The sequence below is a fragment of the Kogia breviceps genome, chromosome 1, assembly GCF_026419965.1.
Source record: "Kogia breviceps isolate mKogBre1 chromosome 1, mKogBre1 haplotype 1, whole genome shotgun sequence".
Taxonomy (NCBI): domain Eukaryota; kingdom Metazoa; phylum Chordata; class Mammalia; order Artiodactyla; family Physeteridae; genus Kogia; species Kogia breviceps.
The window spans coordinates 183,114,945-183,139,341 of NC_081310.1; the positions used below are offsets into that span (position 1 = coordinate 183,114,945).

At 57.0% G+C, this 24,397-nt stretch overlaps 1 protein-coding gene across 3 annotated transcripts in view; it reads left to right on the top strand.

Moving 5' to 3' along the window:
• RUNX3 (RUNX family transcription factor 3) overlaps positions 1 to 22,946 on the top strand; it is a 60,843-nt gene extending 37,897 nt beyond the window's left edge. For 2 of the 3 annotated variants that reach the window (XM_059038758.2, XM_059038751.2), the window contains 3 exons: positions 5,428 to 5,532; positions 16,860 to 17,018; positions 21,817 to 22,946. In XM_059038758.2, coding sequence (XP_058894741.1) covers positions 5,428 to 5,532; positions 16,860 to 17,018; positions 21,817 to 22,361 — 809 coding nt within the window. In that variant the 3' untranslated portion in view covers positions 22,362 to 22,946. The remainder of the gene's footprint in view (positions 1 to 5,427; positions 5,533 to 16,859; positions 17,019 to 21,816) is intronic. The other variant, XM_067017414.1, reaches the window with a different exon arrangement.
• The last annotated feature ends 1,451 nt before the right edge of the window (positions 22,947 to 24,397 follow it).

Below are 24,397 nucleotides of genomic sequence, written 5' to 3' on the forward strand. Positions count from 1 at the left end.
AGGGGTCCTGTGGCATGCAGCTCTGCATCTGCTGTGCCCCTCCTGCCCACTGGGAAATTCCCTCTGAGGAACAGATCGGTGGCTGACACAGACAGTTTGGGTCACTTTAGGAGTCAGGACAGGCTGGGGTTTTGGACTCAGAGCCTTTCCCTGGCTCTCTGACTTCTGCCAGAGCTAAGAAACCAGATGGAAACTTCTGCTTGTTTCTTTGCATTTTATTCCTTGAATCTGTCTTAATTCCAAGAAGATAGCTTTCCGTACAAGGCATACACACAATACCACCACAGAGCTCTCACGATAAGCCTGAAGGTGTAAACCAAGAGAAGGAAGGGAAGGAAACCAAGTCATTCTCCTGCAGTGATTAGGGCCAAGGTTCCCGCCCTGCCGGACGCAGTGCCTCTTCTTACAACAAATTTTTGCAGCGCGGCCTCTACCATCCTACCATTGAAACGCGCCGGATAACTTAATCTATCCACCTATGTGCATTTTCCATAGCTATAATGGAGAGAAAAAGGAAAAGTAACTTATAATAATGTATCTATTTGAATATGTAAATGTTGGGACGAGATGACAGACACTGTGAGGTGGATGGGTGCTTGCACCTCTAGCCGAAGCCCCGTGACCCCTGCCGCTGGCCTGACAGGCCAGGTGTACATGACTCAAAGTCTGAACGTGGCACTGCCGTCAATGACATGATTTGCTGAAGCTGTGAGCAATTCTTGGCAAAATTCTGAGCAAAATTTAAAATAAAAAGAATTGTCTTCCCTCCCAGAAAATTCAGTAGATATCAAAAGAGTGTAAAAACTTTTTCCTTGTTTTATATAAAACGGAGTTAGGGGGCTTCCTTGGTGGCGCAGTGGTTGAGAGTCCGCCTGCCGATGCAGGGGACACGGGTTCGTGCCCCGGTCCGGGAGGATCCCACATGCCGCGGAGCGGCTGGGCCCGTGAGCCGTGGCCGCTGAGCCTGCGCGTCCGGAGCCTGTGCTCCGCAGCGGGAGAGGCCACAACAGTGAGAGGCCCACGTACCGCAAAAAAAAAAAAAAAAAAAAAAAAAAAAAAAAACTGAGTTAGGCTCATGGCTCAGAGAATCTACATAAGCAAGTACTTCCCACACGGGAGGAGTGAATAGTTGATTGCCCTGTACAGTGCTAGACATTTGCATCCCACCCCCACCCGCCTTCCACATCCCACCTCTTGAGGACCACGCAGCACACATCCCCAAAATGCTGTCTAGGAGGGGGCCACTGGCCTAAGTGAGGATGAAAACAACATGACTTCCTGAACGGTCAGGACCTGGTGAAAAAGAAACCGTAGTGTGTGGAGACAGGTTTGGGAGCCAACGTGTAGGTGCAGGCTTAGGGGGACCACTGGTAGGGGAGGAGTGGATGGCTTCCTGGTCGACACTGAACAAATCCGGAGGCCCCCAGAGATGTCCCCTCCCGCTGTCCATGAGGCCCCAGTGAGTGGGGCTTGTCCCACAGGAACCCAGGCAAAGAGAGACAGGGACTTGCCCAAGGGCACACTGCCAGACCCCGCTGTGCCTGCTACTCCATCCAGGGACCCAGGTTCTGCGAGAACGCCTAAGGCCACTCTCAGCCCCAAGGAGCAGCTATTTCCAGACTCAGACTTCTCCCCCTCCTACCAGGGCCGGTGGGCGCACCTTGATTTGCAGTTCCTGGGCTCCCAGCTGATCGCGAGTTTGCCCGGGGTTCCTGCACAGCTGTCCACCTCCTTTGTCCTCTCAGCTTCCTGCTCTAAGAGAGTGGAGAGGTGGGCGGATGGGTTTGCCACCAGGTGGACAGAGAGGTGAGAGGGCGCTCAGGGAGACAGCTTTCCCCACCTGTGGTTCGTGGGCCCCCGGCCTCTTGTGGCACCTGACACCTGCCCCTCCCTCCCACTCCTGCTCCCAAGTGTCAGCCCCTCCCTTCCTCCCTCCCTGGTGTCTGTGGGTACCTGGGAGGGGTGGTGTCAGGCCTGGAAACTGGGAGGAAGCTGTTAAGGTGGGCTGGTGACCTCAGGACTAGCCTGTGGTTTGCTGCCTGGTGGGGTATAGGCTCTTCACTCCCCAGGAGTAGGTACTTGCAGGCTCCAGTACATTCTAAACTTCCTGGGCGCTCTGCCTGGATACTGTGTGACCTGGTTAACTCATTGCCCCTCTGTGAGTCTCAGTTTTCTCATCTGTAAAATGGGAACAGTAACCTCTGCCCTTAATTCATTTAACAAACATTTATTGAGCACCTACTATATGCCAGATGCTGTCCTAGGGGACACAGCAGTGAACAAGACAAAAGTTCTGGCCCCCAGGGAGCTTATAATCTAGTAAAGGGAGACAAAATAAAATAAATAAATAGGTAGATTATTAGAAGTAATAAGCATTAGGAGGAAACTCAAGCAGATCGACTGGGAGTGGGAAGGTCTGTGATGCTTCAGAGTGAGCTTCTTAACCTTTCATCACCCCATGGACCCCTTTGACAGTCTCAGAATAGTGCTTTTTAAAGAATTAAATAAAATACAAAGGATGGCAATGAAAACCAATTATATTAAAACATAGCAAAACGTTCTTTAAAAATTGTGATAAATGCGCTGCCTTGTTAGCTTGTTAAATAACAAGATCTAGCAACGGGTTTGATGACGACCGTGACTTTGAAGTTGTGACGAGCATGAAAGATATTTAAAGAAATCTGCAACGTCTGTAATGTGATATGTAAATATCTGTGACGTCTGCTGGTGACAAGGTCACAGGGACTGCTGTAATGCCTCTGTGGTTTGTTGTCTACGTTCATACTTAAGAGAGATGCTAAATTTCACCTAGAGGCTAGGGACAATACAGTTTTCATTTTTTTCTTTTCCTGTCCCAGTTTCCGAGCCCGCTCAATTCTAAGAGGGATGCCAAGTTAAAAATGCCTCCTTTAGATAAAGTGACCGGGGAGGGCCTCACTGGAAAGGTGACTTTTCAGTGATGACCTGAAGGAAGTAAGGTGAGAAATAGAGCACTTCAGGGAGCTGGCAAGTGCGGGGCACAGGGGCCCATCCAGCTCTGGGCCGTCAACCTAAACTGCCCATCGGCTTGGCACCTTGCGCTACCAAGGAGGTGACGGAAGGGTCAGAGGCCCAGGGACCCCGGGAGAGGGCCTGACTGGTTGGGGGAAGGATCCAGGAGGGAAAAGACCTCAGAGTGAGGTGAAGCAGTAGTGGGGAAGGAGGGTCCCAGGAGGGGTGGGGCCTGGAGCAGGAGGCCTCTGCACTTCCTGTTTCCAGAAAGCATGGAAAGCGCCCCTGTGGTCTGAGTGAGGGCCAGGTGGGTGTCTGGCCCAGAGCTCCAGGTCGGGAGTGGGTTGCATTTCCACCCCTGCCTCCAGCTGGCAGCTCTGGCAAATCCCTCCAGAGAGGCCCCACTCTTCCCCAGTTCGAGTCACACCTCAATTTAAACCCCTTCTGTCCCCCTACCCCCCTACATCCCCCCAGTCTCAGAAGCCCTTGGGTTCCTGGGTGTGGCCCCGGCAGCCTGGCTTGTTTTCTTCTGTTCTGAGTTGTCCTCTTTCTGAGGCTGGAGTTTTCCCTCCATCACCGGATCAACAAGTAGCAGCCATGCAAAGCTATCGTTTCTCACACCCCACCCCTCCCGAGCTTCGTCTCCTACTTGTGAAGTGGGAATATGGAATCAGGCCTGCCTGCCTACCCTGGAGAGGTGTTGGGAGGACGAGGACAGCCCTGGGGGCACGGGGCCATCAGCTCCTGCCCTCGGGGAGAACTGGGGACCAGAGATAGGGGTGCTCAGAGGCAGAGCTGGAGGAGGCCAGTTTGACTTGAGGATCAGTGGAGCTCCCCCCACACCCCTCCCCAGCCTCACACGCATGGAGGCTTTGATGCTGGTGGAGAACAGGGCCGGAGAGGGGGCTCTCACTTCAGGAAAGGTGCTGAGAAAATTTGGGTGCCCTTGGAAGAAAAACCCAACCAGTAAACCCCCAGAAGAATCAAAGTGGAAGGTAGAGAGGATGATGTTTATTGAAGGTAACCTTTCTAAACATAAAATGACAGGAGAAATCACGAGCAAGAGGTAGAACTGAAAATGCAAATCAGCTCGGTGTCAGAAAGCGAAATGTAAAGGCCAGTGAAGTGGGAAACCGACTGCCACAAACAGGACAAGGAAAGTGTTAACAAGCTTGATAGAGTGATTTTTCCTTAAGGCATTGAAACCTTAATAGAAAAGTATGAAAGACCATGAAGCAATGATTTGTGTTGGATTAGGACAGATGATAAACATATAAAAATTTTCAGTCTCACTAGTAACAGAACAAAGGCGACGAAGTCAAGAGTGTTTAAGAGATCTTCCACCTGATAGATGAGGTAACGAAGATGCTGACAGCATCACGGTAGACTCTGGCCCACACCAATCACGATGATCCTCTCCAGAGAGTCATCTCACCGGAGAGATTGATGCATCCCAACCCTCTGATGTGATGAAATCACTCACCGCTTCTTGGAATCTATTCTAAGGAAATAAGCAGAGATGTAGACAAAGATTTTTATAAACAGAAGGCCATTTTTGTTTTATTTTAAATGGTAAAACACAAATGATGATTTTAAAAGTTTTCTCCCCTCTCAGGAATTTTGAATGGAGACTTTGGAGACAAATGTCTATCTGAAAATAGAACAGAGCTCTGGAAATAACAGTTGTGTCTACAAATGAAATGTCTGCAGTTCCCAAATCAGTCCTTTTTCAGCCCCAGATGCACACACCAATAAGAAATTAGCAGCAAGGTGACACCCATGAGTAAGGAGGTGGATAAGTAAAAGATGAGGCTTCCATGAGTTGAAATGTTTTGCAGCCATTAAAAATGAAGTTCATGAAGAATTTTTAATGACATAAGTGCTTATGATGTGATGTTAAGTGAACAAAAAAGAGGGTACGGAAATACTTATTTTAGTGTCATTGCAACTATGTAAAACACACACTTGCCTTAGAAGGGTTGCAGGAAAGAACACCCAAATAAATGTTAATAGTGTTTATCTCTGGCTAGTGGAAGTGTGGGTGACTTTTTTTCTTCTTTTTTATATGTTCTGTGTTCTCAAAGTCTTCTATAAAGATCACTAATTATTTTCATGAAAAAAAAATGTACTCATCTGAGCTCCCCACCCCAAAATCGCAAGGGTCTCTAGATAGAAGGAACAGCACAAACAAAGGCCAAGAAGCAGGGAGGAAGCAGGCCAGGCTGGCCAGAGCGTGGGGCAGGGGAATGTGATAAAGTTGGTGCCAGACCTCCTGGGGCCTTGAATGCCAACCCCAGTAGCTTGAATTTTACCCAGAACCCTATTTTCTGCCCAGGTTCAAAGTAGAGAGACCTGCTCCTTCTGGAAGATGAGGGCTTCAGGGTGTTGTGAATAGCTCCAGGTGCCAACCTCTTCTTTATTCCCCACTCCCCCCAGGGAAGAGTTTCACACTGACCATCACCGTGTTCACCAACCCCACGCAAGTGGCCACCTACCACCGAGCCATCAAGGTGACCGTGGATGGACCCCGGGAGCCCAGACGTAAGTGCCAGAGCCACTGAGCCCCCTGGGTCGCGGAGGAGGGCCCAGCAGGGGAAGGGCAGTCGCTGAGGTCAGACAGATGGCACTGGATCCGGGGAGCTGTGGCAGATAGCAGTCCTCCGCTCCACACCGCCCCCCTGGACTGTGCACCTGTGCTTAGCCCCAGGTTGTAGGAAGCCAAGCTGGGAAGAGGAGATGACTGAATCAACTTGATCTACCCTTGGCTCCCCGTACCCCAAGGGATGACTGCCCACTGGGGGCCGGCTGAGGGAGTATGGATTTGCAACCTTTAAGGAAAGGAAAAGGATGGGTGTGTGTTGTGTGTGTGTGTGTGCGCATATGTGTGGTGTGTGTGTGTGTGTGTGTCTGTGTGGTGTGTGTATGTGTGGTATGTGTGTGTATTGTGGTGTGGTGTGTGTGTGTGGTGTGTATGTGTGGTATGTGTGTGTGTTGTGGTGTGGTGTGTGTGTGTGGTGTGTGTGTGGTGTGAGTTTGGGTGTGGGTGGGTGTGTATGTGTGTGTGTGTGGTGTGTGGTGTGTGTGTGGTGTGGGTTTGGGTGTGGGTGGGTGTGTATGTGTGTGTGTGGTGTGTGTGTGTGGTGTGTGTGTGTGTGTGGTGTGTATGTGTGGTATGTGTGTGTGTTGTGGTGTGCTGTGTGTGTGTGGTGTGTGGTGTGTGTGTGGTGTGGGTTTGGGTGTGGGTGGGTGTGTATGTGTGGTATGTGTGTGTGTGTGTGGTGTGTGTGTGTGTGTTTGGGGGTGGAGGTTGGGCCAGGTTTGCTCTATTCCACCCCAGCTTCCTCTGCCAGTGGTGGAAGAAGGGAGCCATCAGAAGTAGGGGCTGCTCGGGCTGCAAGGCCAGATCCCCTCCTTGGAAACGTTCTTTGAGTCTTAGCATGTGACTTAAGTCACATAGAGCCCAGACACTCTGACCCCAGGACCCACATCTTGAGATCAGGAATGCAAATTTGATTCTGCAAATATTTATCGAGCACATATTCTGTGCAGGGAGCCCTGATCCGTGCACTTTAGCATCAAAGAAAGTTTGTGTTTCCTTGCTTCTGCCTGCTGAATGACCTGGAGTTTGCAGATTCAGACTGGGGAAACTGGAGGGGCAGCTGCCACAGTGGGCCTGAGGCCTGGGTTCCCTGAATGAATGAGTGAAACAAAGAAGCAGCTGGTCATCGCTGGACTGGCTGCTTCCTGAGCTCTGAGCAGAGCTCTTGTGTGGACTGGCCGCCACTCACGGCATGCTCATGCCTGGTGTATTGAGAGCTGCCCGGTCCTTCTCTTTGTAACTATGGCCCTTTACAGTTTAGAAAACCCTCTCACATTTTTTGTCTCATGGGATCCTGAACCAAAGGGTCATTAGGTTCCAGGGAGGAGAGAATCCAGCCCTGGGGATGTTGAGAACCTGACCAGGGCCTCACGCTGTCTCAGCTGCGGGGAGGCGCCAGTCTTCCCAGAGGCAGCCTTCAATTCCAGTTCCAGGGCTAAGTGGGCTGGAGGCAGGAGGCTGAGAATGGGGTGTGGCTGTACCAGGGCAGTGCCAGTGAGGGCCACCCAGGCCTGGCTCCCCATCTGTCCAGTTCCTGGGCCCACTCCAGTACCTGGCCACTTGGGAAAGGCTCAGAGCTGGGCCCGGTGGCCCTGGAAGAGTTTCCCTGTAGGCCTCTCAGGGCCACCTCCTCCGACCTGCCTCAAGCTCCTGAGCCTGGTGATCAGGCCCAAGTTATTTACCTCCCAGCTGGCACCTGCCCTGGTCAGATTCCTGCTGAGTCCTTCCTGCTGGGATTGGATGTGGATGGGTCCATGCCCCTGGCCTTGGACTTTGTGGCTCTGGACAATCATGGCTCCCTTTTGGCCTCAGTTTTGTCATCTGTGAACCAGGTCAGTGACCCCAAGCGTCTCAAGGTGGTGATGGCTGGGAAGCCCTTGTGAGCCATAGGCCCTTGGTACAGAGAGCAGATCCTGAGTCAGCTTGCCTGGCTGGGAGACCTTGGGCAAGGTCTGATCTCTGTGGACCTCAGCTGCCTCCTCCAGGAAGTGGGATGATACCACCCAGCTTGCAGGCCTGGAGATCAGTGATGGCTTGTGGATAGCATCTGGCTGTAGCAGAGGGAGAGTCCTTGTGAGTCTCTGTATCTGTGGTATTCTCTTATCCCTGGTACCTGGCATCCCCTCTGTACCCCCCACCACTAGCAACATTAGCCGATGGTGAACCTTTCTTGGTCAGCAGCAGGGTGGCTGCTGAGAAACCCAGGCCATAGTAATAGAGGTATCAAGTCTCCGTTGAGGGAGGTGGTATCGTACTCTAAGTTGCTGAGGGAGGTGGTATCGTACTCTAAGTCTCCAGGGGCAGAATCAGGATGAATGGGGGCCACGGTTGGGCTCAATGGGATGATGAGCTGTTTGGAGCCACTGCACAAAACAGTGAGCGCGCACTGTGTAGAGGCACGTGAGCAGAGAGTGCTTGGAGCTTGGTGGGAAGGCTCGCAGGGACCGGCCAGTGCCTGGAATCCCTCAGAACCCTCCATGCTCAGCCCAGAGTAGCTGCCCACCCTCCCCAGCCGAGGCCACTGGATGAGGGTGGAGGCTCAGCCCTGCCCTTGGAAGCCCCCAGTCAAATCCTTGCCTGCTCGTCTCTCCTGAGGTCCCCCAGACATGAGACAGCCCCTTCTCGGGGTGAGCTGGTAGGGGAAGGGGTGGCATAGGTTGAGACAGCAAGAGGAAGGGAAAGAAATCAGGAGCGGAGAGAAGCTGGCGTCAGAAGCAAGGCGGTACGGGCCAGATCAGTGGTGTCAGAGTGACTTGAAACAAAATCTTAGCAGAGGCTCATTTATAGAAAAGAGCAGGTGGGGGAGGTGGCGCGTCTCCCAGTCTCCCATCCGAGCACCTGCTTGCTCTGCCCCCTGCCCGGCCCTCGGGGCAGGTCTCACCTGCACCCTGGGTTCCAGCCCCAACCTGCCCCTCACTCTGCGACCTTGGACAAATCCTCCTCCTTTCCCAACTTCCGTTTCCCCACCTATAAGTGGTCAGAGGGCAGCTCAGCTGCTGCTGGTCAATGAGCACTCCCTGTGTGCCAGGCCCTGTGCAGAGTCTCTTCTTTTTGGCCGTGCTGCACGCCATGTGGGATCTTAGTTCCCCAACCAGGCATAGAACCTGCGTCCCCTGCATTGGAAGCGCGGAGTCTTAACCACTGGACCACCAGGGAAGTCCCCCAGAGTCTCTTAATTGATCCTCGACAACCCCGGGAGGAGACAGGCCTGGAGGTCAAGGCACTTGCCCAAGGGTGAGCTTCGGTGCACCCCAGGGGCTCCAGCCTGGGGCTCAGGGAAACAAGGGCCACTCAGAGGGCCTTCCTAGCCCAGTGTACTCAACTGTAAGATGGGGACGATATTAGCTTCTGCTCCGGGGAGTTGTGAGCTTTACATGAATTACAGCTGCCTGGCCTGCAGGAGGTACCCAGCAACCCTGATGGATTATCACAAGGTTTCCCTTCGGGGCTTTTCTCCTGCTTTGTGACCCCCAACTCCGTGGGAGGGCTGAGCCTCCTGTGGGGAGGGGTGGGAGTAGAGGCTGGTCCCGGGAGCGAGGGAGGGGCGCCTGCAGATCCCCGAGGCCTGGCTGTGGGTTCTGTGGCCAGGTCGTTCCCCTCCGCTGCCCTGCAGAGCGTGCCCAGCCTGCATCCAGGTGGCCGGCTGGGTTTGAAGGCTGGCTTGGTGGCTTCCTGCCTGTGTGGCCTTGGTTTCTGAGGTTCTCGGTGCTGGTGTCCCTCAGAGTCACTGGGGGCTGGTAAAGAAGCAGCGGAGCAGGATCCAATATACGGGGCAGCAGGCGGTGTCGCACCTGGCGAGCCTGGGGTAGACCGCAGTTTGGGAACTGCTCGCCCTGTCTCCCAGGCTTAGCAGGTGCTATAGCTGAGAGGGCAGGACGCAGGTTCTCCATGCTGCCTGAGGCCATGGGCCGGGGCGGTTCTGACATCTTGCCTGGGGGCCCTTTCTTCCCCAAAGTGTACGTGGGATGATTTCAAAAAATATTTTTCTGGGTACCGACCATGTGTCAGGCACTATTCTAGAAGCCAGGGACACTGCAGTGAACCCAACAGACGGGCTCTGGCCCTCTTGGGTCTCACACACTAGAGGTGGGGAGAAATGGTAAACCGTGCTGTTGTCACCATGGCCCACAAGGCCCAACCTGATCTGTGCCCATTACCCCTTGCCTTCCTCTCTGACACCCTTCTCCTCACTTACCCAACTCTGGCCACCTTGGCCTCCTGACCAGTCTTCAAACTGGGCAGCTTCACATTTCTGCCTCAGGGCCTTTGCACTGCCGTTCCCTCTACCTGGGGCACGCCTCCCCCAACAACCCCAGACGTGTGGCTCGCTGCTTCCCACCTTGAAGTCTTTACTCACACTTCTCAGTGAGCCCTCCCCTGACCACGCTGTTTCAATCAAGCACACAGGCATCCCCCTCTCGCCCTTACACTTCCCGGCTTTCATTTTACCTATCACCTCCTAAGATGCTATATAGTTCACTCATTTATTTCACATGTTTTTCGTCTCCCCTGACTACTATATATGCTCCATGGGGTGGGGGTTCTTTGCTTTGCCAGACACTGGTGTAGACCCTGGAACACAGACGTGAGCACTTAGTAGGTGCTCAGTAAATATTTGTTGAATGAATAAATGAGGTAAACAGATGATTAGCTAGTTTAATTTCAGGTAGTGAGAAGTCCTGCAAAGAAAATCTAAGCTGAGGGTTGGGGGGAGCGGTGGAGGGTGCAGGGCTGGGACCCACAGCGGGAGGGGGACAGGGGAGGCCTCCTGAAGAGGTGACATTTGAGCAGAGGCCTGAAGGAGGTGAGCAGACAGCCACTGAGGCTGCTGGGGGCGGGAGACGACGTGGGCAGGAAAAGTGACCCTGAGCCTGCCACTTTAGGACTGTGGCCGTCCTAAAGTTGCCACAGTTCTGTCCTCAGCTCCAGGTGGGATTGGAGGGATGCCCGGCTTGAGGAGAGGCAACTGCTCCCGGCCCCTGGCTCCCAGGACCACATGCCCCCAGGGAGAGTGCACCCAGCAGGAGGGAAGGGGTTAACCTCGGACTAACCCCAGTTCCCCTAATCAACCCCAGGCCACTGGAAGCCCCAGTTGTGCCCCTGGGAGAGCCGCTGGCCCCCCACCTGCCTGGTTCCTTGCCTAGCCACCGACTGGCTTTCATCTGCTCACGGGGCCGGGCCGATTCACCGCAGACCACCTGGGGCCCAGTCCCCGCCTGCGATTCTGCTCGGCTGTTAGGAGCCGGGTGTAAATCTCCTGACAGGCCGCAGAGCGGGCCTTGGGCCCGGGTGCCCTACCCCACGGCTGAACAGACAGTGGCTGCTGTGTACGGGGTGTGGCCGCACCAGGGCCAGGCCGGGCAGCTGAGGAGGTGGCCAAGTGGCTTCAGATGGGAGAAGGGCCCCATGGCTGGCCCACATTGTTGCCTGCAGACCGCGCTGCTCCTGGGGTCGCGCCCAGCTCTGCTTCTCCCTGCTCCCCGCTCCCGTTGGCCTCCTGCCCCCCTCACCCCACCGCGGCAGGACACTGAGCTGGCCTTCTGGTCAGTCGGACCTCACTGCCAAGGAACCCAGCTCTGCTCTCTTGGAGGTCTTGGGAAGTCAAGACCTTAGCAGCTGAGATCCATGCAACATGCTGACCAGTCCAGGTTTGACCTTGACCACGTGCCTCCGCTTTCCCATCTGTACAATGGTGGTGATGATAGCGGCCTCTCAGAGGATGGTGGCCCTTGTAGACGACACGCGTGGCCTGCCTGGCACAGTGCTTGGCACGTCGTAGATGTCTGCTCAAGCCGTTGCCGCTCTCATCACGGGGGCTTGTGTCGGGCCAGTGTGAAGGCAAGGGCATGGCCCTGATGGCCCCTGGGTTTCCCCCTGAAGCACCAGGTACCTGGCAGGTGTGGGGACCTGATGCTGGCCTGGTGCCGAGAGATGCCCGCCTGGCTGGGCCCCTGTGTTCCTCCCCCCAGTTTTGATCCTTCTCACACACCTGCGAGGCTGGGCCCTCCCACTGTCCAGATCCATTGAGGAGAGGTTGTGAACCCAGAGTGCCTTCCTTGAGTGCCAAGGCCAGGTGGGCTGTTTAATTCTCCCGGCCTGTCCACACCCTCAGGAGTTAGAGTGTGAGCTCCACTTCACAGGTGGTACAACTGTGGCCCAGTGGGTAAGAGCTGCCTGGGCCAGGCCTGCGCCACACTGGGCCCTGGAGGGTCATAAATGAGGATCAGAGCATTCATCAAGGTGACGTCGGAGGGGCTGTCAGTGAGTTGAGCCCAGGTGCTGCAGGCAGACAGGCAGCCCAAGCGAGGTCCAGAGAGCCAAGGTGGGGCCGTCCCCAGGCAGTCCCCCTCCTCTGCGCAAAGTGCTCTACTTTCCTCCAGCTCATCCTCAACTCAGGGGTTAGACACTATGATAACCACTTGACAGCTGTGGCAACTGAGGCCCAGAGGATCAGAGGGACTTGGTGCGTTAGAGCAGGGTGTGATTAGAGGGTTGGACCCTCAGCGCTGAGCTTCAGAGCAGGGCGGGGCTCCTGGTGGAGTCCACTGAGACCCCCTCATCGTCCTCTTTCCAGGCCTGTCCTCCTGCCTCTGCTCTGGGCCCTGGGCCCGGGCTGGGCCCTGACACCCATTGTTTGGAGCCCCTGACTTCCCAAACCCAGGCTCCTTTCCTACAAGATGGGCTCCGGGAAGACAAGGTGGCCATGTGACCTCGAGCATGTCCCTGACCTTCACTGAGCCTCAGTTTTCTCACCTGTGAACTAGGGACAGTGGTAGACCCCCTCATGGGGATAATGCAGGTGAAACAAGGCAGAGAGTGTCAACTGCTTAGACAGTGGAGTGGAGGAAGCACTGGGTAAGTGTCAGCCGCTGTTTTTCTTTCCGTTCCTGCTAGCTACTGCTCTTAGCCTGCACAGGTGCTGCGAGAGGGGGCTTCCTGGAAGAGGCGGAGAGTAAACACTCGAGAAACCCTGGGAGCAGCAGGAGGCGGTGATGGGAGGGCCCGGGGGGAACGCAGCCCTGCCTGCCTTCCTCTGGGCGCCTCATCCTGGCCAGTGGCTGAGTCTTGCAGTCTTAAGTCAGGGACTTTCAAAGCTAGAGGGGCCTCCGTGAGCAGCGTGTGCAGTTGGGAAACTGAGTCCCAGCGTGAAAGGGCTGGGCCCCTGGTGAACTAGTGAGCTGGGCCAGGGCTCCCCACCCAGCTCTCACTGTGGGCAGCCGAATGAAAGAGGTCTATTCTGAAGGCACGTCTTCTTTCCTCGGGCACAGGGAGTTCCCTTCTGCTCCCAGTGTGAAGGCCCAGGCCCCGTGGCTCTGAGACTCTCTGGCGCCCTGGCCACGTGGAGCCACCTCAGCTCCCCTTCGCCCCTCCTGGGCCGTGGCTCCGGCATTCCACAGCAACGAGGAAGCAGTTCCCCAAGTGCTGTTAAAACTCCTCCTCCAGGAAGTCTGCCCTACGTGAAGGCAGAACAGCATGTGGTGGGAGCGTGGGCTCTGGGACCACATTACCTGATTTATATCCCAGACCAACCGCTTAGTGTAGGGCTCATCTTGAAGCCTCAGTGGCCCCATCTGTACAATGGGACCAAAAGGGAAGTGTCAGGAGAAAGAGCACTGGACTTGGAGTTGGGGTCTGGGTGCCGACGCCAGCTCTGCTGTCCTGGCTTTGTGTCCCGGACGGGACTTACCATCCTGGCCTCCATGTCCTGGTCTCCATGTGGGTCTGATAATCCTGCGTCCCTTGGCACGGGCTGGGGTAGAAGTGACCGTGCAGATGGTGGGGCCCCAGGTGGGTGGAGAGCGTCCGGTCACCTTGTTTGACCAGCACCGTGACCTGCGGGGGCACCACGATGCAGACACCGTGGCTTGGGGTGGGTGGGGGAAAGGGGTGAGGCTACCAGGCGGCAGAGCCCATCCTCGGACCCAGGCTGGCTGCGAACCCCTCCCTCCTTCCACTGGCCCACAGGAGTTTCTCTAGACACTTAGTGCACAGTGTGACTCAGAAACGGGACTTTATTAGCCCGTGGCGATAACAACAAGGCCTGAGGTTTTGCACCAGCTTTCCTGTAACCCCACTGGCTGACTTCAAGCTTGTGGTTGACTAAGACAGCCAGATCCTTTGCACCTGAGCTGCTGTCGGGTCAGTCTGTGGTCTCCAGATCTATCCAGCCGGCTTCCTGCCTGTTGAGATTGTTCTGACTTCATGCCCCAGCTCATCCACATTGCCTTGCCATTTTCAGCGGCCTCAGCAGCAAGGGTAACAGCATTTCCTCCAAGGCCGATCAGGGCTGAGGCCAAGCCCTCCTGCACCTCCCTAGAGAACACGCCCTGAGGGGTATCCATTAGCCAGTCCTCGATGGCTAAGTTTAGACAACCAACCAGCAAATGAAATCCCAAACTTGGAGGATGCAAACTGGCAGCCCCTGAGCAGGACATGTTCTACCAAGTGGTTGAGTTATTTTGTTGTTGTTTTCAGTGTTTGAATTAATTGCCAACATAGAAAATATGGGAGGTTTCGCATAAAAGCAGGTTTATGGCTTCTGGTAAACTGGAAGCTCTGGCAACACTGGGTCCACCCCCATCAGGGCACCGGTCAGCTGGACTGGATGGCAACTGCCCCTTCGACAAGGGCCACCCTCTCCAGTCTGCCCCAGGCCCCGCCCATCCCATGTGCCTCATTTGTGTGACTTGCCCAGCCCCCATAGTCGTCTAACTTGGTGGCCCCAGCTCCAGCCAAACTGACCCCAGCCCACGTTTTTCCTGTTGCCAAGGGTCCTGGGAGGCAGCAGTGGGGGGCCCCGGCTGGGAGCCAGGTGGCCTCATTTTGGCTGCTGAGTGTCCCATGGGCTCGGGCCTGGGGCCTCCTCGGAGGAGAAAGTGGGTCCCTGGTTCTTGGTGACTTGCTGAGCCCATTGAGGCTCCCAGGACAACCTGTTCCATTTCTAAGGGCTCTCAGACGCCTATTTGAGCTTGTGACAGGGGTGTGTAGTGAGACGAGGGACCTGTGGGTACCAGAATCCATTGCATCGCCCTTTTGAAAATCAGAAATCAGGCCCATTCTGAAGCTGCCACCTCTGTCCCCTCACTCCCAACGGCAGTGAAGAGTCATCTCACACTTTCCAGGCCCCTAGGAAGCCATTTTCCAAGCCTCCGCCAGCATGGTGAGGAGTTTTGTTTTACCTCCCACTATCTCTCTCCTTCTCCTTTCTCCGTCAATCTAGAAAATTCCTCATGTCACTGAAGACCCCAGGACTCAGGCAAGCCTTCCCCTCTCCCTTAGCCCCTCCCCACACTTCTTTTCCAAGGATCCCAAGTCTAAGACATCCTCCCTCTTTCCTCCCTGTGTGACCTCGGGCAAGCCTCTTCACCTCTCTGAGCTGCAGTTCTCTTGTCTGTAAAAAGAGGACCAGGCCCACCTGTCTGCCTGGCCTCCTCCCTCAGGGTCAGGTGGAGCCGACCGGGCCAACCTCGGCTGACAGGCTGATCAGGAGAGCCCAGGAACGCCCGGTCCTCTCAGTGAGGAGTCTGTTATAACAGAGCGTCTGCCCTGGAGAAAGCCCCCGACACAAGGAGGTGTGTGAACAGAGATATTCCTGGGAGTCCTGCATGCAGGGGGATAATTTGGAAGCGAGCTAAGTGTCCCTCTGAGAGGAATGGCTGAGGGGACTTCGGCCTCCAGGGGATGTGACGAGCAGGAACGAGGGACACCCACAGGCTTAGTGAGGCCGCCCCGCCCCCACTTGTTCTCTTCACTGTGCCCCAGGGTGGGCTCCCGAGGTTTTGCGGGAACTCTGTTGTTTCTCTGGGGCTGGGTTACTCTCTCCATCTGTCAGATAAGGAAACTGAGGTGGCCCCCCAGGTGTGCTACTGAAAGAGCAAGTTAGAGAATGATACAGCCAGGCTGAGACCATTCAAGAAAGTTCTGTGAGAAACTTGCTCTGTGTTTTGCATGCACGTGAAACCAGAAAAAGGCTGGAAAGAAAGACCTCCAAATTGATCACGTGGGGATTTCTGGGCAGGGCTTTAGGGTGGGTCAGAGGGGCCATTAGCCTTACCTGTAATGCTTTTATTTTTGTAGCTATTCATATTTTGCTTGTGAAATGTAAAATGAGTAATTGAAAAAGTGGTGTGTGTGTGTGTGTGTGTGTGAGAGAGAGAGAGAGAGAGAGAGAGAGAGAGAGAGGTGGTAGTCCCTGGAAACCTGATGTCATTCAAGAAGCCTTGAGGGGGGCTTCCCTGGTGGCGCAGTGGTTGAGAGTCCGCCTGCCGATGCAGGGGACACAGGTTCGTGCCCTAGTCCGGGAAGATCCCACATGCCGCGGAGCGGCTGGGCCCGTGAGCCATGGCCGCTGAGCCTGCGCATCCGGAGCCTGTGCTCCGCGACGGGAGAGGCCACAACAGTGAGAGGCCCGCGTACCACAAAAAACAAAAAGAAGCCTTGAGGGTGGCCTCAGCTGGCTGCTTAAAGGCAGGGGCATGGCCATCTTGACCCTGCCAGCTCCTCCAGGGTCTCGGAGACGAGGCTGGGGTCCTTCCTGTGTGGGCCTGGGCAGAGGGATACTGGGAAATGCTGGCAGTTTCTCCAAGTGTGATGCCCAAGCCAGGTGCACTGGTCCCCTGTCCCCAGCTTCGGGACAGAGATGGGAGTCCAGCCCCTCACACAGCACCCCACTCCACTTCCCAGCATCGTGGTGAATTTCCCCTCCTGTCTGAGACCCAGAGGGGAGAAGGCATGTGCTGGCGATCCCAGGGTAGCTCTGGGCCGGAGGAGCCAGCATTCCCATTCCGGGGCCCTCTCCCATTCCTCTTGCAGATGTGAATGGCAGGCAGGAGGGATGCTGGGGGGCAGACAGTGGCAGCATCCCTGGCTTCTCTCCCTGCCTCCCATGGGAGCCTGTTTAAGCCCCTTTTCCGTGCCTGTTGCCTCAGATTCCCCTTCTGCCAAAAAGCATAACAGAGGTGTAGGTCGCAGGCTTTGATTTAAACCCTGAGTTCAGATCTTGACTCCACAGCTTACTGGCTCAGTGGCCTGGAACCTCTTTGAGCCTCACCTATGGAGGGCATAAGAAGGTAGGAGTGAGATGATGGCAGCCCCAGGGCAGCACGTACTGACTAATCTCTGTTCAGAAGAGACATCGGTAGTGGCCTATGGGTTCTCCCTGCAGAGGCCTAAGGTTAGACCTCAGGGAGAACTTCCCAGCAGAGCAAGGCATTTCTGCCCCCCTGAGACTCTCGGGGACCAGCTTCTCATGGGCTCCCATGCTCTGCAGGGCATCGACAGAAGCTGGAGGACCAGACCAAGGCGTTCCCCGAGCGCTTCGGGGACCTGGAGCGCCTGCGCATGCGGGTGACGCCGAGCACGCCCAGCCCCCGAGGCTCACTCAGCACCACCAGCCACTTCAGCAGCCAGGCCCAGACCCCCATCCAAGGTACGGCACAGGGAGGTGGGGGCTGCGGTGGGAGAAGGGGACGGGGCCCTGGAAGTGGTCTCTCTGCTCCAGACCAAAAGCTCATCCCAGGGTCGTTGGCTGCACCACCCTGGTGTTTGTTATAAAGGCGCGCCGGTGCCCCTACACGCAGCCCGCTCTGCCCGGCCCTGGGCTCAGCCCTTCCTTCATGCATTCAGCAAACATTTACTGCCACTCACCCTGTGCCGTCGTGGTGCCTGGCCCCAGGGATGAATAGACAGGCACAGTCCCTGCCCTCCAGGAGCTCCCTGTCCCCTGCGAGAAGTGGCTATTAGTCCCCCAGTGCACCCGTTAAAGTTGGGCAGGACTCGCCCAAGGAGCCTGAGACAGACACAGGTCTGCCAAGGACACCGCAGCCCCCCAGGCCTCAGCTTTCTCATCTGAAAGCAGGGTCGTGGTGGACGCCTCTGCCTGGGCCTCGGGTGACATTCAGATGACGTTACTGCACTCAGACTTTGTAAACTGTGAAGTGAATTTGTCCCTGGAGAGAGACAGAGCATCTCCTGAGAAAGGTCCCCACCTGGCCCAGAGACTCTTCCCAAACAGGAAGGAGGAGGGAGGCCTTGGGGCGGAGGCGCAGGATGGCGTCTTTACCCCTTGGCCAGATGGACACGGCAGGCACGTGTGAGCCTAAGTCTCGGGCAGGCCGTCCAGGTGTACAGGGCCTGACACATAGCAGGTGCTCAGTAGGTGGTCAAAGGGTGACTATCTACTCTGCTCTCTAGGTTCTCTTGCCAGTGGGTGGGGGTGCAGGAGGCTGAGTGCATAGCTGACCCTCAGGCCAGGCAGGGACAGAGAGTGCTCATCACCAGTGCTGGACGCGGCCGGGAGGGCTGGCTGCTGCTGTCATGCACCGTGGGTGTCTGTTCTTTCTTGGTCCTCCAGGCCCTGGTTAGAACCCATTTGGCAGATGAGTGAATTGAGGCTTAAGAGGTTAAGGGCCACTCTTGGGTCACACAGCACATCAATGACCAGGTTCAAAGTGTCCACAGCACCTGCCCCCAGGAACTTCCTGTACTTCTGAGGGCACAAGCAAGGGAGGCCCTGCCCCCAGCTCTGGCCATGTGTGCCAGGCACAATGCCATGGCAGGGGGGACTTGATGCAGCCCCCTGGTGTGAAGAGACGGTACCTCCCTTCTGGCCCGGGAAGCTGGGCCTTGGCCCTGCTGAGCCCCCAAGGTGGGGAGAGGTCCCAGGTCCAGGCTCTTAGCCACGGGCTGTCGAGTTTGAGACACTCAGCAACGCTTGAGCCAGGGAGGCTGCAGGGTGGAGGGGTCTGTCTGAGCTCAAGAGGCAGTAAGAGGTCCTCTGGGCTCATGCCCACCCCTGCCCAGAAGCTGTCCGTACTCCCGTTCCCGGCAGGCCACCCTTTTTGCAGGTACAGTGGTCTTACACTCCAGGCCTTTCCCTGACATGGGCAGAGCTGGGGCCCAGCCAGGGGACCCTGGAACCCAGCAGGTGGGGGCTAACAATGGCGTCCTGTCCAGCAGCTCCCGTGGAAGGAGAACCCACATCTCTTTCCACTTGTGTGGACATGGCTTGGGAATCAGCACCTGCTGGAGCCTGAGGCAGGCCTACCCACCCTCTGTCCAGCCCCAGAGGGCCAGGCCTAGCCCAGCAGCAGGCAGAGCCCCTGCCTCCCCGGAGGCTGGGAGGAGAGGAGGTCGGGCCTGTGTGGGATAGTGGCTGACCCGGTCCTTCCCCTTCTGCTGTATCCTGAGGCAGGGTGCTCGCTAGCCACCCACAGCATTGGACTTCAGGCAGCCTCTGTGGCCCTTCACACCAGCCAGGCCTCCCCATCCTCAGGCCTGTCCCCTTTGGAGTGAGAGGAAGGGCTTTTGACAACCAAGACCAAGGAAGGAACATGAACTTTGCAGTCAGGTGGACCTGGCTAGGAATTCGGGCTCTGCCAGGCACTGGCTGTGTGATCTTAGGCAAGTCGCTTCACCTCTCTGAGCCTCAGTTTTCTCATCTGTAAAGTGGGAAGAAGGAGGTATCTGTCACAGGGGTGATGGCAGGGCCAGGCTTGGGGAGTCCCTCTCACTGGCCCTCCCCTCCTGGTGGGACAAGCCTCTACTTTCAGACTCCATCCTGGGGGACCCCTCAGGATACCCCACCACCACTTCTCTTGGTTCCTGTTAATAGCTTTGACCCCCCAGCTTTGGTGACTGGCAAGCAGTGCCGAGGCCCCAACCCCTCCGTACCCCAGCCCCCAGCCCCCCGGCTGTGACCGCCCACAATGGGGGCTTCTCACCGCTCAAAGGCCTCATTCAGCCACCACACAGCAGCTGGGGCAATTTGGAGAAGAAAATAAACATTTCCTTCCAGTGTTGGGATTGGCTGCTCGACAGCAGCCTGGCCAGCTCAGGTTTCTTGGGGCTACTGGGCTGGAGGGGGCGGGGCTTGGGGCAGGAACTGAGGGGGTGCTGAGGGCAGACGCTCCCCCCACCCTGGGAGGGAGGCAGGAGAGGACGGTGGCAGGGCCGGGCAGGCCTGCCCACAGCCCACATGACCCCCGAGGGCCACACGCACACAGGCCCACCTGGCACGGCCTTGTTTCCCGGGCTACAGCCCTGCCATCGCATCCTGGGCTCCCTGTTTGGGCTCCCTTTGTTTTGAAAAAGGGGTTCCTGTCAGGCGGCGGCGCTCGCTTCCCTGGGCTCAGAGCAAGGTGTTAGCCTCATGCTTGGCTGTGCTTGGGGTGCCAGCCTCTGCCAACAAGACTCCTCCCCTGGGGTTCAGAGATGAGGGCAGGAGCCAGGCTCCTCTGACCCCTTAGGCTTCAGGGCAGCACTGACCAGCCAAGGGATCTGTTAGGGAGGGTCCAGATGTGCCAGAAGGCCCCCGTCTCCCGGCCCCTAGCCCCCACATCTCCCCCCCTGGAGCCCGGAGCCTCATCCTGTATCATCCACATCTGGGACCAGAGACTGCTACTGAGGAAACATCCCCCCCGCCCAGCTGACCTGGGAAGACCCCAAAGTACAGAGAAGTTACAAGTCTTATCTGAGGTCGCACAGCACCTCAAGCAGATCTGGGGAAGTGAGGCCCGAGGGCACCTGCAGCTCTAGCCTCAGCCACACCTCAGGCACGACAGGCAGTGCACACCTGGAGCTGGCCAGGGGCAGAGGCTGGGCCCCTCCTGAGCCCTCTCTGGCTCCTAGTCTTTGGTGGACAGAGGGCTTGGGGACAGACAGGCTTTAGACTGCTGCTGGGGGCTCATCCACCTCCCCACTGCTGCCCAGAGTCACCCCTTTGGCCAGGGTACAAGGAAGGCCCAGGGTCAGGGGCTCATCTTTGCAGGGCCCTGAATGAGCCGGTTCTCCCGAGTGCCCAGAACAGGAGGTGTCACAGCTGCAGTGGCAGCACAAACCCTCATCAGGCCCCTACTCTGTGTCCAGTGTAGGCACTTTACATGTATTAACTAATTTAATCCCTAGGAACTGTTATTGTCTCCATTTTTCATGTGGGACAACTTGATGCACAGAGAGGTTTAGTGACTTGCCCAAGGACACACAGCTAGTAAGTGTCAGAACTAAGATAAGTATCCAGCCTCAGAGACCACACAGTTAACCTTCAGTCTGTGCTGCCTCAAAGATGGGACAGTTACCCTTCAGGCACGTGTCAGAACTCAGGACTGAGAGCCCTAGGATTCTGTGTAGGTCCAATGTGCTGTGTGACACTTAGGCAAGTGCCTCACCTTCTCTGAGTCTCAGTCTTCCTACCAAGGGGCTTAGACTCAATCCTGAAGCCCCTTTGAGTGTTGAGGTTTGGGGGGTCTGTGATTACAAAAGTACGGGGCAGAGGCTGGGATACTTTTGTCTTGGAGACAACTCCTGGAGGAGCCAGGGTGGGGCCTGGGCTGGACACTGGGTCTCTCTGTGACAAGGGCAGGGTCCAGGCCACCAAGCCCCTCTGGCTGCTGTCTGTCTCACTTTGCTGTGGAGGCGGGTGAGGGTGGCATCTGATCCTTGTCTGGCCACCAGTCAGCTCCAGCCTGCAGGGCAGCCCTGGAGACACAGGCCCAGGCTGAGGCCGGGGTTGGAGATGGGGTGGGGGGCAGAGATGGACAGAGCTGCCGTGGACCCAGCTCCCACAGCACAGGCGGAAGCTCCCGTAACCTAACTGAGCCCCACCTGGGCAGGAGAGGTGCAGGCGCACACACACATACACCCCGGTGGGAGCAGAAAGCCGAGGCCTCGTGATGAGTTCCAGTCCTTTCTGTGCAGAGTCAGGGGAAACCATCTTTCTCTCTCTGCCTGGCCCCTCGTCTGCGAGAGCAGGGCCTGACTCCCAATCTCACAGGACCGTTGGAGACCCTCTTTACCGAGAGCGAGAGAGGGAGGGCGAACCCTGCCAGGCCAGGCTGTTGGGCGGCCCGTGCTGTCCCCGCCCTTGGCTCCCCGCGCACCCACAGCCCAGTGGGGAGCCCACCTGCCCCCTCGACAGGCCTCTGCACGGCTAGGCTGGGAAGAGGATGCCGGGAGGAGAGAAAAGCCCTCCCCCTCCTCTGCCTGCCCCGGCAGCGCCCGGGGCCACCCACAGCCCAGACCCCTGCTCGCACCTGCTTCCCAGGTGGGGCCGGATTGGGAATCAGCAGGCTCCAGCCCCCGAGCAGCTCAGGGCGGTGGGAGCAGAGCCGCATGTAGCACCAGGGATCCCCCTAGATGGGCCTGTAAACCAGAGCCCGAGGTCATTCTTGAAGAAAGGCTGCCGGGCTGGGGTCGGGCAGTGACTGACCATCCTGCTTGCTGTCCCCCAGGCACCTCCGACCTGAACCCCTTCTCCGACCCCCGCCAGTTTGACCGCTCCTTCGCAGCACTGCCGACCCTCCCGGAGAGCCGCTTCCCCGACCCCCGGATGCATTACCCAGGGGCCATGTCGGCCGCCTTCCCCTACAGCGCCCCACCCTCAGGCACAAGCATCAGCAGCCTCAGCGTGGCCAGCATGCCGGCCACCGGCCGCTTCCACCACACCTACCTCCCGCCGCCCTACCCGGCGGCCCCGCAGAACCAGAGCGGGCCCTTCCAGGCCAACCCTTCCCCCTACCACCTCTACTACGGCGCGTCCTCCGGCTCCTACCAGTTCTCCATGGTGGCCGGCAGCAGCAGCGCCGGCGACCGCTCGCCCACCCGCATGCTGGCCTCCTGCCCCAGCAGCGCCGCCTCTGTGGCCACCGGCAACCTCATGAACCCCAGCCTGGGTGGCCAGAGCGACGGCGTGGAGGCCGACGGCAGCCACAGCAACTCGCCTACCGCCCTGAGCACGCCCGGCCGCATGGACGAGGCCGTGTGGCGGCCCTACTGACAGCCCGGGTCCAAGTGGACTGCTCCCGCTGGTGGCGGGGACCCGAAGAACCTTCCAGACAAGTGGCGGGCCCAGCTCCAAGGCTCAGGGCACTCATGGGACTTAACGCTCCACAGCAGCTGTGGGCCCAGGGTCCGTGGTCCTGGGGCCCAGAGCTGGTAGCTGGCTCTGAGAGCATCTGGTCCAGCCACGTCTTTGTACAGAGGGGTCGGGACCTCCCCCAGGACCCTGCCCCCAGCCCAGATCCTACTCATCTCATCCCACATCCCTGTGGGAGAAGTAGCCCCCTCCTGCCACCTCCCCTGGAATGACCTGGCTGTCCCCAGCTATGCCTACTGCTGTCACGGGGTCCAGGCCTCCTAGGACAGAGACCATCTCTGTTCTAGAGCGAGGCGGCATTTGCCCACATGGTTTGGCCTCTTATCCTCGGGACCCTAGAAAGACCTCCCCACCCTTACCTTCCTCAGAGACCCCGCACCCTGTGGGCCCAGCCCAGCCCCCGCATTTACACAAGTTGAGTCACAACTGGAAGGTCCCCCAGCCCTGAGAGGGGCTCGCTTATGGTTTGGATGGGGAAGGAACCCCTCCAGAGGCCCCAGGGAGTCGCTAGCAGAGATGGAATGAGGATACCCCCAGGCCCGCCACCCAGCTCTGCTTCCCTACAACTCCTGGCAGCTACGGGCCCCGACCCCATCCCAGCCGTCCGTGGGTCCCGGGCCCCAGAGCAGACTGGCCTGCGGCAGCAGGCCCCTAAAACCGGGGAAGACACCTGCGGACAGGTCTTCCATGCACTTTACCAGTCCAAGGCATTCGCCCTCTGTTCTCTCAGTGGGGACTGGGAAGGGTGCCTTTCCCCCTAGGCTGGTCTCAAAATGGCCATTTTTGGAGAAAGCACCAGGACCAGACAGGTCCTACCAGAAAGCCTTGGGGTAAGGGGTCATGGGGTCAGATGTCAGCATCCCTGGCCCACCTAGGTCCAGCCAAGCTGTGCACAGCCAAGCTGTGCCCCGGACCCGCAGCCTCGTGGGAAGGCCCAGCCAATCCTTCCAATCTCTGACACACAACTCTCCATCTTTAACCAGTCTGCTCCCAAAGCAGTCTTGAACCAAAAAAAAAAAAAGTTTTTAAAGCTGATTTTAGAGAAAGAAGCTTGTCAAACATTTTCAGACACACGATCTCTTACAGGAAAAGGCCCCATGATAGTGAACGATATCCCTCCCCCTCTGAGAGTGTGGAATTGTTAGGATCCCAAAACCTCCTCAAGAGGTCACAGTCCTTCAGCAGCATCCCACCAGCTTGCACCAAAGGCCAACCTGGTGCAGAGCAAAGGGAGCGCTGGTGAGATGCTGGAATCTCAAGTCTGTGGCTCTCGGGCATTTGTCCAAGAGGACGTGTGGGTGTCCGGGTGGAGGTGGGAGGGATGTGGGGGAGCACGGTGGCTGCATGATGGCAGAACACAAGAGCTGTGAAGGGCTTGGCAGCCTCAGCTCAGCCCCTGCTGTGCTCACAGGGGAAGTATTACAGCTTACAAATGGGAAAGTAGGCCTAGCCCAAGGGTTTAAGCATGTCCGAGTATTTTTCATTCTAGAAAGGCATAAAAAACCCATGTCTGAATCTTTTTAGTTCTCGAAATGTGTAAGTGGAAAAGGACAAAACTCTTATAAGCATTGGGCAGCATGTGGCTTTTAGCCATTGTTTCAGCCCCATCCTCTGTGGATGTGGAAATCTCCCCTACAAAATGCTCCGTAGCGGTTGTCTCTGTAATAGCACGTGGCCTGCCTGCCACCGCACCCTGTAACAACCGCCAGATAAGCACGTGGGATGCATGCTCAGACAGGTTAGGAGGTCCTTCTGGTGATTTTATGCAAACCCCTCCTGCTACAGCTTCTCTTGTCCTGCCCTCACTGGAAAAAGCAGTCCCCTGCTTTTATCTCTTCAAAATAGCTGCTGGGGGGACCCTGCTGACTCCCTTCAGCCGGGGGTGAGGGGAGGATCTCTCCACCCCTTCTCAGGAAGCAGCTACAAATCCATTGCCC